General features: G+C 34.6%; 2 protein-coding genes across 3 annotated transcripts in view; both read right to left on the reverse strand.

Moving 5' to 3' along the window:
- Window positions 1-1,924, reverse strand: part of LOC143651332 (bridge-like lipid transfer protein family member 1) — a 65,073-nt gene extending 63,149 nt beyond the window's left edge. The window contains 2 exon segments of the mRNA XM_077122286.1: window positions 56-212; window positions 1,890-1,924. Of these exon segments, the coding sequence (XP_076978401.1) occupies window positions 56-212; window positions 1,890-1,924 (192 nt within the window).
- On the reverse strand, window positions 102-15,512 carry LOC143651833 (bridge-like lipid transfer protein family member 1). 2 transcript variants are annotated; one of them, XR_013160262.1, is made up of 5 exons: window positions 14,882-15,512; window positions 14,689-14,770; window positions 14,116-14,308; window positions 5,692-5,771; window positions 102-212 (listed from the first exon to the last, which is right to left on the reverse strand). XR_013160262.1 is itself a non-coding variant. In XM_077122658.1 (4 exons), exons 1-4 carry the CDS (start codon window positions 14,983-14,985, stop codon window positions 5,758-5,760), a joined length of 393 nt encoding a protein of 130 aa, XP_076978773.1. In that variant the 5' UTR covers window positions 14,986-15,512; the 3' UTR covers window positions 5,031-5,757. The 2 variants fall into 2 exon arrangements, 1 of the variants encoding a protein (XP_076978773.1); XM_077122658.1 differs by lacking the exon at window positions 102-212 and having other exon boundaries at window positions 5,031-5,771.
- Window positions 15,513-15,522: the final 10 nt, after the last annotated feature.

Raw genomic sequence — 15,522 nt, forward strand, 5'->3', positions numbered from 1 at the left:
GAAAATAACTGTTTTAAACAGTAATTTTTTTCTACCATATTATTTCAATAATTACCCTGTTTTTGGTAAACAGCAAGTCAATTGTAGCATCTGCAATAATATTCATTCATAGTTCAAAAGCAAGAATCTGTCTTGGCCTCCCAGGCTGTGCAATTTCAGAAACTTTCAGAACTTGATAATCAGGTGGAAAGAAAAACTTCCATAAACAATCTCTATATAAGGAGATAGAAGGAATAATGACAGGTTATTAAACAAAAGAACCCAAAACCAGTATTCCAACTTTATATTGTAATTGCTACCTCATTTGACAATTAGACAAGAATTAGAAATTTTTTCAAAGTTGCAAAATAATAACATCTACTATAATCCGTAACTTTTGAATAGACAGCAAGACAGTTTTCTCCAAAGTTTTATACTTTCAGAGATCAATGAGCTTTGAGCATGTAATAGATATACTATTATCAAATGAGACACAGGTAGGACCAATCTGCCCTGTCCAAGTGTACTGTGAGAAATTAAAGCCATTTCTCAAGTACGTCAATTATTCAAATGGCAAAGGAAGAAGTGAAAGAAGATAGTTTAATCAGAACCATTATTCTACCCAGAACAAGTTCCTTAACACTTCTGAGGAAATTTGAACTGTTCCCCCTTCTGTACAACAGAAATAATATAGCAACACATATGGAAGTGTTGATGGCGTGTGGCGCATGCAAGTGGATGTTATAAATATTACTTTCATAGTCATTATTTTCATCAATATTATTTTAACAGACAAAAGAGAATAACAGATTTCAGAAAAGTAAATGGATGTCCTAGAGGCTAAAGCGCTAATGTATTTGCTTTCCCTTACTATTTGCTTTTCCTTTACAAAAATGAAAGAACCCCCCAAATTTTCAATCAGCATTTTTTATATGAGCCAAAATTAGTACAATGTTTCCCACACATTCAGGAAAAATGCCAGTTTGGGGCTTTTAAACAGCATGAGTTGAGACAGGAGCTACAGTGACAGGAAATACTGCTTGGAAATAGATAAGGCTAGGAAAAATAAGATGAACAGAGCAAAATATGTAAACTAAGACAGCACAGATTATAAACTCCCATTATTAAATTAAAATATATGAAAGGAAAATGTAGTTATACAAACATTTTCGCTAAGACAAACAAACACATAAAACTAAGAACATTAAGATCAGCGAATCCAGGTGAATCTGTCTCTAGATGCTGTAGCTTTACTACACTGCCCAATCACTGAATCTCTGTACTGCTATTTTTCCCAGGATATAATGAGTTAATCACATCTGTCCTGTGAATCTCACTAAGATATAAGGCGCTAGTGTAAAAACATAAATGAAAGCAATAAAACATCACCCAACATCAAGAAATTAAGTTCATTTTAATAAATCTGCCTTTCAACTGTCATGAAAATTCTTAAAAAGAAAATTTGACAGAAACACTGAAAAAGTATCTTAAACATTCATAAACTCTTGTGAAAGCAGAGCTAGCCTCAAAATCTATGAATTAAAAGGTCTGTTATGCTACATCAGAAATCAACAATTTCCACAATGCTGAGAGCGAACTATCCAATAGTAAAACAGCTGAGAATGCTTCCTATATATTTTACATTAATAGAAGGATGCTAATAAAACAGACTTCAGTATTTCTGATTACAGTTCATATTTGTGAAGAAACTTAGTATGGGGAAGGAGAAAAGGAAATTGCTACATTAGATGAGATGTAACATCTGTACATATAAGTGAGGAGACAAATGTCACTCACATTACTAAACCAGACCCATGTGAAAAAAAAACTTCATTTAAATGAACATGAAAGTTTTCTTAAGTCCCGGTGAAGCGATGTATTGCTGCTCTCTCAGCAGTGACAGAATCTACTGAAGGAAACGCGATGACGTGAACTCCTCTTCCATGTTAGCTGCAGTGTCGTTTCTCCGTAGGAAATAAAGACCACGGCCGAAGTGAACACGACCACAGAGCATAAGAATTTTAGACTGATTTCCATGTAAAAACACAATACTACTTTTTAAAAATATATAAAAAGTAAATACAGCTTAAGAATCACATTTTACCCAAGAACTAGAAATGCAAAAATATTTCATGTGTCTGTGTGCAAGGATTATTTTCATTTTTCCTCTCAAAGATAACAATATATAAACTATTATACTGGCCAAAGGAAATGAGGTTTTTCTTGAGATTTCTGAATATAATTGAAATTGATTTAGCTCTGTTACTTAATGGGATGTGATAAGCCTCATTTTTAGCTGTCTCATAGCATATACAGCAAGGCTTATTGTTAGAAAAATTTTATCATAAAAATAAAATTCCAATAATGAGAAAGCACTTGCTTTCTACCCTGAAAAAGTGAGCTGTTTATTTTCAAGTTCACTACATAATCTGAAGTTAATAGTACAATTATAAAAATGTTATTTCAATTGCAACAAATGTACTACATTAATGCAAGGTGTTAATAAATAGAGTGGTTTTTGGGAAGTCTGAATTTAATGCATGATTTTTCCATAAATCTATAGCTTCTCTAATAAAAAAATGCATGCTAATGAGTAAATAACCTAACCTAAAACTTAGCGAAGTATTTTATTAGCACATTGCAAGAATTTTTCAAATACAGGCTTATTCATTTACCATATAATTGTTAAACAGCTACTTAGTTGCTAAATATTCCTGTATACCAAATACCAAATTGACAGAACACCAGTACTTAAGGTATACAGTCCTTCTAATAATGCTAGGTAGGAAGCATTTTATAAAACTATGAAGTATAAAAAAATCAATACATTAAAAGTATCAGCACTCTTTGATTAACCCATCAATGGACCAATAATAGCTGCTACAGTGGACAACTTGGCTTGCATTTATCCATTCAAGAAAGCTAGCTTATAAATAGAAAAACTAAATTAACTCCAAGAGATGTCTAGTTACATAAAAATTCTGTAAGTTCCTCATATTTGGTGATAAATATCCCCTCCTTTGTTTAAAATTCTTCAATTCTTTAAAGTAAAAATTAGTTGAAAATTACTGTAACCAAAAAATAACCTTTCAGATCCTCCACTTTATCTTCAGTATAAAAAATTTATACTTCTTAACTGCCTATAAAACTCAGAAAAGAACCAATCCTCCATGCATTTGTAAAATTCCTCCCTTTGCTGTGATTATTTATCCATCTCTTTCCTGCCTAACTCTCACTTATCCTTTCAAAACTTATCTCGCACGTTACCTCTATCAAAAAGTCTTCCCCAATTCTTTTCTTCCCTTAGAAATGTACCATTCTAAGTTCTTCATTGAGAATCTTTACTTACACCTAATACAGCACTTAGTCAAACGCTTTTGCTTGGTTTCCTCTCCCACTAGAACTGATGCTCCTCTTTCAATAAAAATTATAGTATTATCTCTAATGCGTTTGAAACATTTATTAGAAACAGAATTTATTCAAGTACCTCTACCTATCAGTCCACAGTCCACAGTTGAAATCTGTTCCTTTACCACAAACTATACCCAGGCCCCAACATGGAGGCAAATCTTGTAATTTGCAATCCTCACTGCTCATTTCTCCCTCAATATTTTCTTCTGTTTCTTCTGGAACAAGTCCTATATTGCAGAATATAACACCTAAAGGCAGTTATTTAAACAACCATGAAAGTTGTCCTCAGACCAGCAGTTGCCAAACTTTTAGGTCTCAGGAACTCTTTATATTCTTAAAAACTACTGAGAATCCCAAAGAATTTTTGTTTCTGTGAGTCACATCTATCAATATTTTCTGCATTCAAAAATAAATCTGAGCAATTTAAAAATATTTAATTATTTGTAAATCACAGTAATAAACCGATTACATATTGACATAATACACTTTTAATGGAAAATAACTATTATTTTAAAATAAAACACAATAATGTAGTGAGAAGTGTGGCACTGTTTTAAATTTTGGCAAATTTCCTTAATGTCTAGCTTAATAGAAAATAGGTGCATTCATATATGTGCTTCTGCATTTGATCTGCTATTCAAGCATTTGAAGAAAACCTGGCTTCACAGAGGATGTGGAGAGAAAATTAGTATTTTAATAAGTTTTTCACACAATTTTGATTATTTTCTTTGACACTATTCTAAAACTCAACAAATAATAGTTTTTTAAATGTTAGTTGCAATGTGGCATCTGAAACTACTATATCACTGAACTTTTCATCCTCTGTTACCTTAAAATCTATGGGTCTGTCTAGCACTTCCAATAAGATCTTTTACTATACATTTTTATAACATCATGCATTGATCATTTGGAAAAAATCAGTTCACTTAGAGATGCAGATTTTTACAAATTGTTTGCAAATTTCATTATAAAATATTTTTAAAATCACAATTGTTAATATCCCAGTGATCTTATCAGAAATGCCAGTAACTACTGGGAAGTTACAGAGTTCACAGTAGCAGATTCAGGTTTTCAAAAATTCTAATTTTCACTTGAAAGCCTGAAGTCATCATTTGTACATTTGTTGTTCTTTCAATTAAAAATGGTGTACCAGGAAAAAAAGTATATAATTCAGTTTGTGACTGAATCACATGATTAATTGCAAGACACAAACATATCTTGGTATGCAGCAGAAGTGTTTTATGTGTACTGCCCATTTTGTTACACTGAAAAAGACTTTACTTAAGGTCAAGGCTTGATAAAAATAAGTAATATTTACTTAATCAAGGACTTTTTAAAGTGAAGCTGGCATTTTTTGTTTTATAGTGAGCATGCAACAGAAAAAAATTAAATTACTACTAGTATAGTTTGGAGCTGTTGTTTTGATTTGTGCTAAAGCACCAGTTTTACCCACCACTGCTTTTGCATCACCACTGCAAATGTTCAAACGGCAAAAAAAAGCAAATGACATCATTGTTTTATTATGAAAATAATTTTGACTTTGCAAACTCCACGAAAGGTCACAGTAACCCCCCAGGAATTCACAAATCACAGTTTGAGAGCTGCAACTTTTGGATAGCTTCAAAAACTTAAGAGTCCACAGAGCTGTTAGGTCATTATTATTATTATTATTATTACTATTATTATTTACATGGGCAGGCACCGGGAATCAAACCTGGGTCCTCTGGCATGGCAGGCAAGCATTCTTGCCTGCTGAGCCACCGTGGCCCGCCCTTTTAGGTCATTATTAACACAATAAGAACATACATTATTTTTTGCTTTGTTTTGTTTTTCAGGGGGGGAGGAATTTCACATGAAATAAAAAGGTAGAAGTAAGAAAATAGGGCTACAATTTCAAAACATTTATAATACTGAAGTCACCTGTAAAGCATTTTAACTATCTCTATTTCACTCTTTAAATTTTAAGCCTTAAATCTAACAGACTGATATTTTTCCCCTAATCTAAGATAGTTCAATCACAATTGCTAAATATTTTAACTCATGGTCATACTACATTTCAAATTTTTGAGGAATTTCTTGAAAATGGAACTTGGGAAAATATATTGTTCTCTTCTAGTCCACAAATACTACTTCGTATTAAACCTCTGAGAAATGACAAAGATATTTTCTAGATAGGCACTCTTACCATTTATTGATATTTATTTGTATCCTAAGTAAGCAGATATAAAATATTATTAGACATCAGCATATAACAGAAGAAAATTAATTGGAGCTATGAAACATACTTTCAAAAAACAATACCTGGCTCATCCATGTAGTAGTAAATGTCAACATCATTTGACTGCATCACTACAAAACCTTCTCCCATTAATCTTGGTGGCCTGTAAGAAGTGGGGAAGGAACAAACTAAATATACCTCCAGCATATAAAATGTTCAGTATCCTAGCTAATGGTCAAAACAAGAATGAAAGAAAAAATAAAAAGCATACTAAGAGTAGCATCTTGAAAGGGGAAAAACATTTTTCTCATAGAAAATAATTACAGCAAAGTATTCCATAATTGTATTCTGTATCAGATTAAATAAATGATATTGAAAATTTTTCAGCAAAATAATTCGAGCGCAAAACTAAAAAAAGGTTTTTGTTTCATATTTTTCATACTAAGTCTTAAATGAGAAAAACTGATTTGAAACAGTTTAATTCAATACAAGAAAGGAGTAATAATCATTGAATATAATAATCATATTGTAACATTTGCGACACATTAAAATTAGACTTAAAAGTCAAGCATTTTAATGACACTAAAAAACTGAACACGACATATTTTTCATATTGTAAAGTATAATTCAGAAACATTGACTAGGAAAACTGTTAGGTCAATTTTATCTTTAACAACTTCCTATTACCTATTTCTAAGAATATTTAGCTGATCAACTTGAGATAAGTTTAGAGCAAAATATCTTGAACTCAAACTCTAGAATAACTATTTCTATGCCATCAATTAATTCCTTTAAAAACTATTAATTCTTGGAAGATGGCGGCTTAGTAAGACGCGCGGATCTTAGTTTCTTCTCCAGGACACCTACTAGGGGAGTAGAAACGATACAGAAAGCGCCCAAAGCCACAACAGAGATAAAAAAGACAGCGTACCCCATCCTGGAACGGCTGGCTGGCTGAGAGAAGCAGCTCGGGTGAGATCGCTGAGGCGCGCGGGCCTTACCGGGCGGGGTGGCAAGCGGCCGGAGTTACTCCCTTCCCCCTTCCCGGGCCGGCTGGGAGAATTGGAGAGGTGGTCCCCTGAAACCAAGGCGACTGGTGCCCACACCACGCGCAGCCCCCGGACCAACTGAGAGAATTGGATCGGAAACCCCCAGGCCGCGGAGAACGGTGACCCCATGACTCCCGGGGAACGTGCACTCTCTCGGGTGGGCCGCTGCCGCTGGTGCCCTCCCGCCACGCGTGTTGCCCAGGGCCGACTAGGAAATTCGGACGGGCTCTTTCCCTGGCTGCGGCGACCAGCAACCCTCCCTGCGTTCGGACCCCGGGCCGGCTCAAGCCGCTTCGGCTAGCGAACCCCCAGGACGGCGAGAGTTTTCCAAAGTTTAAGGTCCCACAGCACCTTTTACTGGTGGGACCCGCAGACAAACGTGTGCCACGAGCGCCACCTACTGGGCAGGATAAGAAAAACAGAACCCAGAGATTTCACAGAAAAATATTACAACCTTGCTGGGTCCAACACCAAGAGAAATCTGAATAAATGCCCAGACGCCAGCAGCAGAAGATAACTGTCCACGCTCAAAAGATTGAGAATATGGCTCAGTCAAAGGAACAAACCAATAGCTCAAATGAGACACAAGAGCTGAGACAACTAATGCTGAATATACGAACAGAAATGGAAAACCTCTTCAAAAATGAAATCGATAAATTGAGGGAGGACATGAAGAGGACATGGGCTGAACATAAAGAAGAAATAGAAAAACTGAAAAAACAAATCGCAGAACTTATGGAAGTGAAGGATAAAGTAGCAAACATAGAAAAAATAATGGATAGCTACAATGATAGATTTAAAGAGACAGAAGATAGAATTAGTGATTTGGAGGATGGAACATCTGAATTCCAAAAAGAAACAGAAACTATAGGGAAAAGAATGGAAAAATTTGAACAGGGTATCAGGGAACTCAAGGACAATATGAACCGCACAAATATACGTGTTGTGGGTGTCCCAGAAGGAGAAGAGAAGGGAAAAGGAGGAGAAACTAATGGAAGAAATTATCACTGAAAATTTCCCAACTCTTATGAAAGACCTAAAATTACAGATCCAAGAAGTGCAGCACACCAAAGAGATTAGACCCAAATAGGCGTTCTCCAAGACACTTACTAGTTAGAATGTCAGAGGTCAAAGAGAAAGAGAAGATCTTGAAAGCAGCAAGAGAAAAACAATCCATTACATACAAGGGAAACCCAATAAGACTTTGTGTAGATTTCTCAGCAGAAACCATGGAAGCTAGAAGACAGTGGGATGATATATTTAAAATACTAAAAGAGAAAAACTGCCAACCAAGACTCCTATCCAGCAAAATTATCCTTCAAAAATGAGGGAGAAATTAAAACATTCTCAGACAAAAAGTCACTGAAAGAATTTGTGACCAAGAGACCAGCTCTGCAAGAAATACTAAAGGGAGCACTAGAGTCAGATACAAAAAGACAGAAGAGAGAGATATGGAAAAGAGTGTAGAAAGAAGGAAAATCAGATATGATATACATAATACAAAAGGCAAAATGTTAGAGGAAAATATTATCCAAACAGTAATAACACTAAATGTCAATGGACTGAATTCCCCAATCAAAAGACATAGATTGGCAGAATGGATTAAAAAACAGGATCCTTCTATATGCTGTCTACAGGAAACACATCTTAGACCCAAAGATAAACATAGGTTGAAAGTGAAAGGTTGGGAAAAGATATTTCATGCAAATAACAACCAGAAAAGAGCAGGAGTGGCTATACTAATATCCAACAAGTTAGACTTCAAATGTAAAACAGTTAAAAGAGACAAAGAAGGACACTATATACTAATAAAAGGAACAATTAAACAAGAACACATAACAATCATAAATATTTACGCACCGAATCAGAATGCCCCAAAATACGTGAGGAATATACTGCAAACACTGAAAAGGGAAATAGACTCATATACCATAATAGTTGGAGACTTCAACTCACCACTCTCATCAAGGGACAGAACATCTAGACAGAGGATCAACAAAGAAATAGAGAATCTGAATATTACTATAAATGAACTAGACTTAATAGACATTTATAGGACATTACATCCCACAACAGCAGGATACACCTTTTTCTCAAGTGCTCATGGATCATTCTCAAAGATAGACCATATGCTGGGTCACAAAGCAAGTCTTAACAAATTTAAAAAGATTGAAATCTTACACAACACTTTCTCGGACCATAAAGGAATGATGTTGGAAATCAATAATAGGCAGAGTGCCAGAAAATTCACAAATACGTGGAGGCTCAACAACACACTCCTAAACAACGACTGGGTCAAAGAAGAAATTGCAAGAGAAATTAGCAAATACCTCGAGGCGAATGAAAATGAAACACAACATATCAAAACTTATGGGACGCAGCAAAGGCAGTGCTAAGAGGGAAATTTATTGCTCTAAATGCCTATATCAGAAAAGAAGAAAAGGCAAAAATGCAGGAATTAACTGTTCAATTGGAAGAACTGGAGAAAGAACAGCAAGCTAATCCCAAAGCAAGCAAAAGGAAAGAAATAACAAAGATCAGAGCAGAAATAAATGAAATTGAAAATATGAAAACAGTAGAGAAAATCAATAAGACCAGAAGTTGGTTCTATGAGAAAATCAATGATTGATGGGCCCCTATCAAGATTGACAAAAAGAAGAAGAGAGAGGATGCAAATAAATAAGATCAGAAATGGAAGAGGAGACATAACTACTGACCTCACAGAAATAAAGGAGGTAATAACAGGATACTATGAACAACTTTACGCTAATAAATACAACAATTTAGAGGAAATGGACGGGTTCCTGGAAAGACATGAACAACCAACTTTGACTCAAGAAGACATAGATGACCTCAACAAACCAATCACAAGTAAAGAAATTGAATTAGTCATTCAAAAGCTTCCTAAAAAGAAAAGTCCAGGACCAGATGGCTTCACATGTGAATTCTACCAAACGTTCCAGAAAGAATTAGTACCAATTCTCTTCAAACTCTTCAAAAAAATCGAAGTGGAGGGAAAACTACCTAATTCATTCTATGAAGCCAACATCACCCTCATACCAAAACCAGGCAAAGATATTACAAAAAAAGAAAACTACAGACCAATCTCTCTAATGAATACAGATGCAAAAATCCTCAATAAAATTCTAGCAAACCGTATCCAACAACACATTAAAAGAATTATACATCATGACCAAGTAGGATTCATCCCAGGTATGCAGGGATGGTTCAACATAAGAAAATCAATTAATGTAATACACCATATCAACAAATCAAAGCAGAAAAATCACATGATCATCTCAATTGATGCAGAGAAGGCATTCGACAAGATTCAACATCCTTTCCTGTTGAAAACACTTCAAAAGATAGGAATACAAGGGAACTTCCTTAAAATGATAGAGGGAATATATGAAAAACCCACAGCTAATATCATCCTCAATGGGGAAAAATTGAAAACTTCCCCCTAAGATCAGGAACAAGACAAGGATGTCCACTATCACCACTATTATTCAACATTGTGTTGGAGGTTCTAGCCAGAGCAATTAGACAAGAAAAAGAAATACAAGGCATCAAAATTGGAAAGGAAGAAGTAAAACTATCACTGTTTGCAGACGATATGATACTATACGTCGAAAACCCGGAAAAATCCACAACAAAACTACTAGAGCTAATAAATGAGTACAGCAAAGTAGCAGGTTACAAGATCAACATTCAAAAATCTGTAGCATTTCTATACACTAGTAATGAACAAGCTGAGGGGGAAATCAAGAAACGAATCCCATTTACAATCGCAACTAAAAGAATAAAATACCTAGGAATAAATTTAACTAAAGAGACAAAAAACCTATATAAAGAAAACTACAAAAAACTGCTAAAAGAAATCACAGAAGACCTAAATAGATGGAAGGGCATACCGTGTTCATGGATTGGAAGACTAAATATAGTTAAGATGTCAATCCTACCTAAATTGATTTACAGATTCAATGCAATACCAATCAAAATCCCAACAACTTATTTTTCAGAAATAGAAAAACCAATAAGCAAATTTATCTGGAAGGGCAGGGTGCCCCGAATTGCTAAAAACATCTTGAGGGAAAAAAACGAAGCTGGAGGTCTCGCGCTGCCTGACTTTAAGGCATATTATGAAGCCACAGTGGTCAAAACAGCATGGTATTGGCATAAAGATAGATATATCGACCAATGGAATCGAATAGAGTGCTCAGATATAGACCCTCTCATCTATGGACATTTGATCTTTCATAAGGCAGTCAAGCCAACTCACCTGGGACAGAGCAGTCTCTTCAATAAATGGTGCCTAGAGAACTGGATATCCATATGCAAAAGAAAGAAAGAAGACCCATCTCTCACACCCTATACAAAAGTTAACTCAAAATGGATCAAAGATCTAAACATTAGGTCTAAGACCATAAACAGTTAGAGGAAAATGTTGGGAGATATCTTATGGATCTTACAACTGGAGGCGGTTTTATGGACCTTAAACCTAAAGCAAGAGCACTGAAGAAGGAAATAAATAAATGGGAACTCCTCAAAATTAAACACTTTTGTGCATCAAAGAACTTCATCAAGAAAGTAGAAAGACAGCCTTCACAATGGGAGACAATATTTGGAAATGATATATCAGATAAAGGTCTAGTATCCAGAATTTATAAAGAGATTGTTCATCTCAACAACAAAAAGACAGCCAACCCAATTACAAAATGGGAAAAAGACTTGAACAGACACCTCTCAGAAGAGGAAATACGGATGGCCAAGAGGCACATGAAGAGATGCTCAATGTCCCTGGCCATTAGAGAAATGCAAATCAAAACCACAATGAGATATCATCTCACACCCACCAGAATGGCCATTATCAACAAAACAGAAAATGACAAGTGCTGGAGAGGATGCGGAGAAAGAGGCACACTTATCCACTGTGGTGGGAATGTCAAAGGGTGCAACCACTGTGGAAGGCAGTTTGGCGGTTCCTCAAAAAGCTGAATATAGAATTGCCATACGACCCAGCAATACCATTGCTAGGTATCTACTCAAAGGACTTAAGGGCAAAGACACAAACGGACATTTGCACACCAATGTTTATAGCAGCATTATTTACAATTGCAAAGAGATGGAAACAGCCAAAATCTCCATCAACAGAAGAGTGGCTAAACAAACTGTGATATATACATACGATGGAATATTATGCAGCTTTAAGACAAGATAAACTTATGAACCATGTAATAACATGGATGGACCTAGAGAATATTATGCTGAGTGAATCCAGCCAAAAACTAAAGGACAAATACTGTATGGTCCCACTGATGTGAACGGGCATTCGAGAATAAACTTGAAATATGTCATTGGTAACAGAGTTCAGCAGGAGTTAGAAACAGGGTAAGACAATGGGTAATTGAAACTGAAGGGATACAGACTGTGCAACAGGACTAGATACAAAAACTCAAAAATGGACAGCACAATAATACCTAATTGTAAAGTAATCATGTTAAAACACTGAATGAAGCTGCATCTGAGCTATAGGTTTTTGTTTTGTTTTGTTTTGTTTTGTTTTGATTTTACTATTATTACTTTTATTTTTTTCTCTATATTAACATTCTATATCTTTTTCGGTTATGTTTCTAGTTCTTCTAAACCAATGCAAATGTACTAAGAAATGATGATCATGCATCTATGTGATGATGTTAAGAATTAATGATTGCATATGTAGAATGGTATGATCTCTAAATGTTGGGTTAATTTCTTTTTTTCCGTTAATTAAAAAAAAAAAAAAAGAGAAGGGATAATTGGAGCTGAAGGGATACAGACTGTACAATGGGACTGGATATAAAAACTCAGAAATGGACAGTACAATACTACCCAATTGCAATGCAATTATGTTAAAACACTGAATGAAGCTGCATGTGAAGTATAGGTTTTTTGTTTTTGTTTTTTTTTGTTTTTTTTTTCTATTATTGTTTTAATTCTTATTCTGTTGTCTTTTTATTTCTTTTTCTAAATCGATGCAAATGTACTAAGAAATGATGAATATGCAACTATGTGATGTTATTAAGAATTACTGATTGTACATGTAGATTGGAATGATTTCTAATTGTTTTGTTAATTCTTTTTTTAATTAATAAAAAAAAACTATTAATTTTTAACTGCTTTGATTTAGCAACTTTTTGTGTCATACACTGCAATATTTTCTTCCATAGCAAAATAAACTTAATTCGCAATATTAGTTAATAAGATGGCACACACTAATTCAGCATTCTCCTTCTAAATATACTAAACCACAAAAGTTAATGCTTAATCTCTTGTGAAATACAAGTTTAAATATTTTTAAACAAATTAATAGCAGAATTAAGTTTCATCTTACTTTCTAGTAACTTTCACAAAATCCTGATTTATTCAGCAGTATAACCTTTACCCATAATTACAGAATAGTGTACACAGCCCACTTCCCAAAGATGCTTCGCAAAGCCCAGGACCCCAGGAATGAGGCCAGGCAGGCCCACAGCCACCATGGTCCTTAATCATGAAAACTCTCTGTCATTCCCACCAATTCCCAAAGACTCTAAGTCAGTAAGAGACTAAAAAGGAATGATTATGCCTGCTTATAATCTCTTAAGACTTTTACTGCCTATGCACAAAGGTAAAAGCTGAGATATTACAGTGAAGGTTAATTATATGGGCACTTAAATTGTATAAAATCAACCATAGCATTTCCTTCACAAAAATGATTAATAATGTAAAAACTGTAATACATCATTCCTTTCATAAGCATGTTATCATGAGTCAAATTATGACTCTGTTATTCCACCAGGGCCCCAGTCCATCTGTATATAAGCATCCCACAACTCTGAGAGTTAACTAGTGTGCATTACTCATACAATGTTCTCCTAAATGCAAACAGCTATTTCACTAAAGGAAAAAGTACCCGGAAAGCTAGAGGGGAAACTGACAGTTTAGCACTTAAAGAGATGCCAAGTAGGTCTCAAAACTGTACTATCCTAACTACAGCAATTTTCCAAGAGTAATTTTGATTCAATTTTCAACTTTCACTAACTCAAAATGGATTCCACTGTAACGAATCTGTTTTATTTACTAAGTAGTCATCCCTTCTGGAAACAAAAACACACCAGTAATGTGTATTTCCTAACATACAAATACCATGGCATAACTGCCCAAAATAAGTTTCCAAAATATAATAATAAGGAGAAGAAGGGGTAAAAAAAAAAAGGTAGCTAATCAAACAGAAAAATATTTAAAATTAATATATTAATGCATACATATCCATTTATCCTATAAAGCAGGACAACACTGTTAACTGCTATTATAGATGAAGAAATAAACCTAATTATCATACAACTTGCCCCAAAGAAATTAAAAGGACACTAAAGGTTCCAGTTGATAATCTATATTAAATATACAACAGTGAGTTGCTATACAAGTCTTGCTTACTCATCATTTTGAAGACCAACATATCTTGGACTAGGAACAAGCATAACTCGGACATTCTCAAGCTTTCCTTCACAATATGCATGAACTGATCAAGATGACTCGAAGGTGGTTTTGTAGTATAAGTTAAGAAAGCATCATCAAAGTTGATGCATAAAGTTTGAGGTTGGTAATGATTCCCAAAGGCCAAATGTCCCTAATGAAAAAAAAACAAAAAAGAAAAATTAAACATACTTCTCTAGTCATATTTTTTTCCTTTAGCTGACATAATAGCAAACATCTTGAAGCAACAACTAAATGATCCCACTTTAACACTATATGCTATTTAAATTTATTCTACAGGCCAATTTGGATCAGCATTAAAATAGTGAATAAACAGCCTATAAGGTCTAATAAATTTGTGTTTGAAACAGTAAATGGTGTTAAAGTAATTCCTTCACACTTTACAAAAATAGAAACAAAAACCTTAAAATCACTATATCTTCCTAAGTGAAAATTATATTTGTAAAAATACATTACTCAAATAAAAGTTCTACATTAAGTCACCAAACATTAATTCTGGCAGAATTTACTTACTGTGCTCACACTGACTTTTATGACTGGAATAAGTGATCTCCATGAAGATGTGGGGTCTTGAGATTCTGTTTTTACTTTAACTCTGAGAAGGAAAAATGAACATATGTTAGGAAAACTTAAATTGAGGAATAGTTGACTTCCTCACAATATACTTTTTTTTTTTTAGAATATACTTTAATAATATCAACTGTACCTTTCCAAACACTTCTGATCACTGACTGCTCCAGTAAACAAAACAAAGGTCATCCATAGGAACACTGACAGTACTAAAATGTCTCTGGGAACGCACTCTATCATATCAATTTTCAGAATTATAAGCTATAATAACAAAACTTTGTTGTTAGAAAGCCAAGCTATAAGGGCAAAATTATGAAGTACTCATATGCTGCCAAAATATCTATTATTACGCCCATTATGAGACAGTCAAAATTATTACCAAAACAATGTGCTCAAGGCACAAGGCACTTTGATCTTTTCCACTGTTTGAGTTCTTTTGAAAACAACCCAATTGAGTCTCCTTACCTTCCTCTGCCTTCTGCTATATAATTTCCCTTAAGAAGATAGGTCAAGAGGAAGTAAGGCATACACAAACTTAAGGAAATGAAAATTGCACGGAAGTGTGCTAAAGAATTCAGAAGAAAACTTGAAGCATGCTCCTCATTAGCCAGATGACTTCCAGATCACTCTTCTGAGGCTACCTTCACTCAGGTGTCCCCCTGCACTTAAAACTAAATCTAAACCTGACCTCACCACTTCCTCCTAAACTCTTCTTTCTTCAAGGTTCCCTGACACCGCATAACCACTGCTCAAATGAGAAATTTGGATTCACTCTTG

This window comes from Tamandua tetradactyla, chromosome 12 (genome assembly GCF_023851605.1).
Source record: "Tamandua tetradactyla isolate mTamTet1 chromosome 12, mTamTet1.pri, whole genome shotgun sequence".
NCBI lineage: Eukaryota > Metazoa > Chordata > Mammalia > Pilosa > Myrmecophagidae > Tamandua > Tamandua tetradactyla.

What these genes read in the sequence shown, in the direction of transcription:
- LOC143651833 (XM_077122658.1), bottom strand. Translation starts at nt 14,985, where the DNA reads ATGATAGAGTGCGTTCCCAGAGACATTTTAGTACTGTCAGTGTTCCTA. An exon ending in GATCAGAAGTGTTTGGAAAG is followed by an intron (nt 14,771 to 14,881) that starts GTACAGTTGATA and finishes TTTCCTTCTCAG; the next exon opens with AGTTAAAGTAAAAACAGAAT. An exon ending in TAAAAGTCAGTGTGAGCACA is followed by an intron (nt 14,309 to 14,688) that starts GTAAGTAAATTC and finishes TTTTTTCATTAG; the next exon opens with GGACATTTGGCCTTTGGGAA.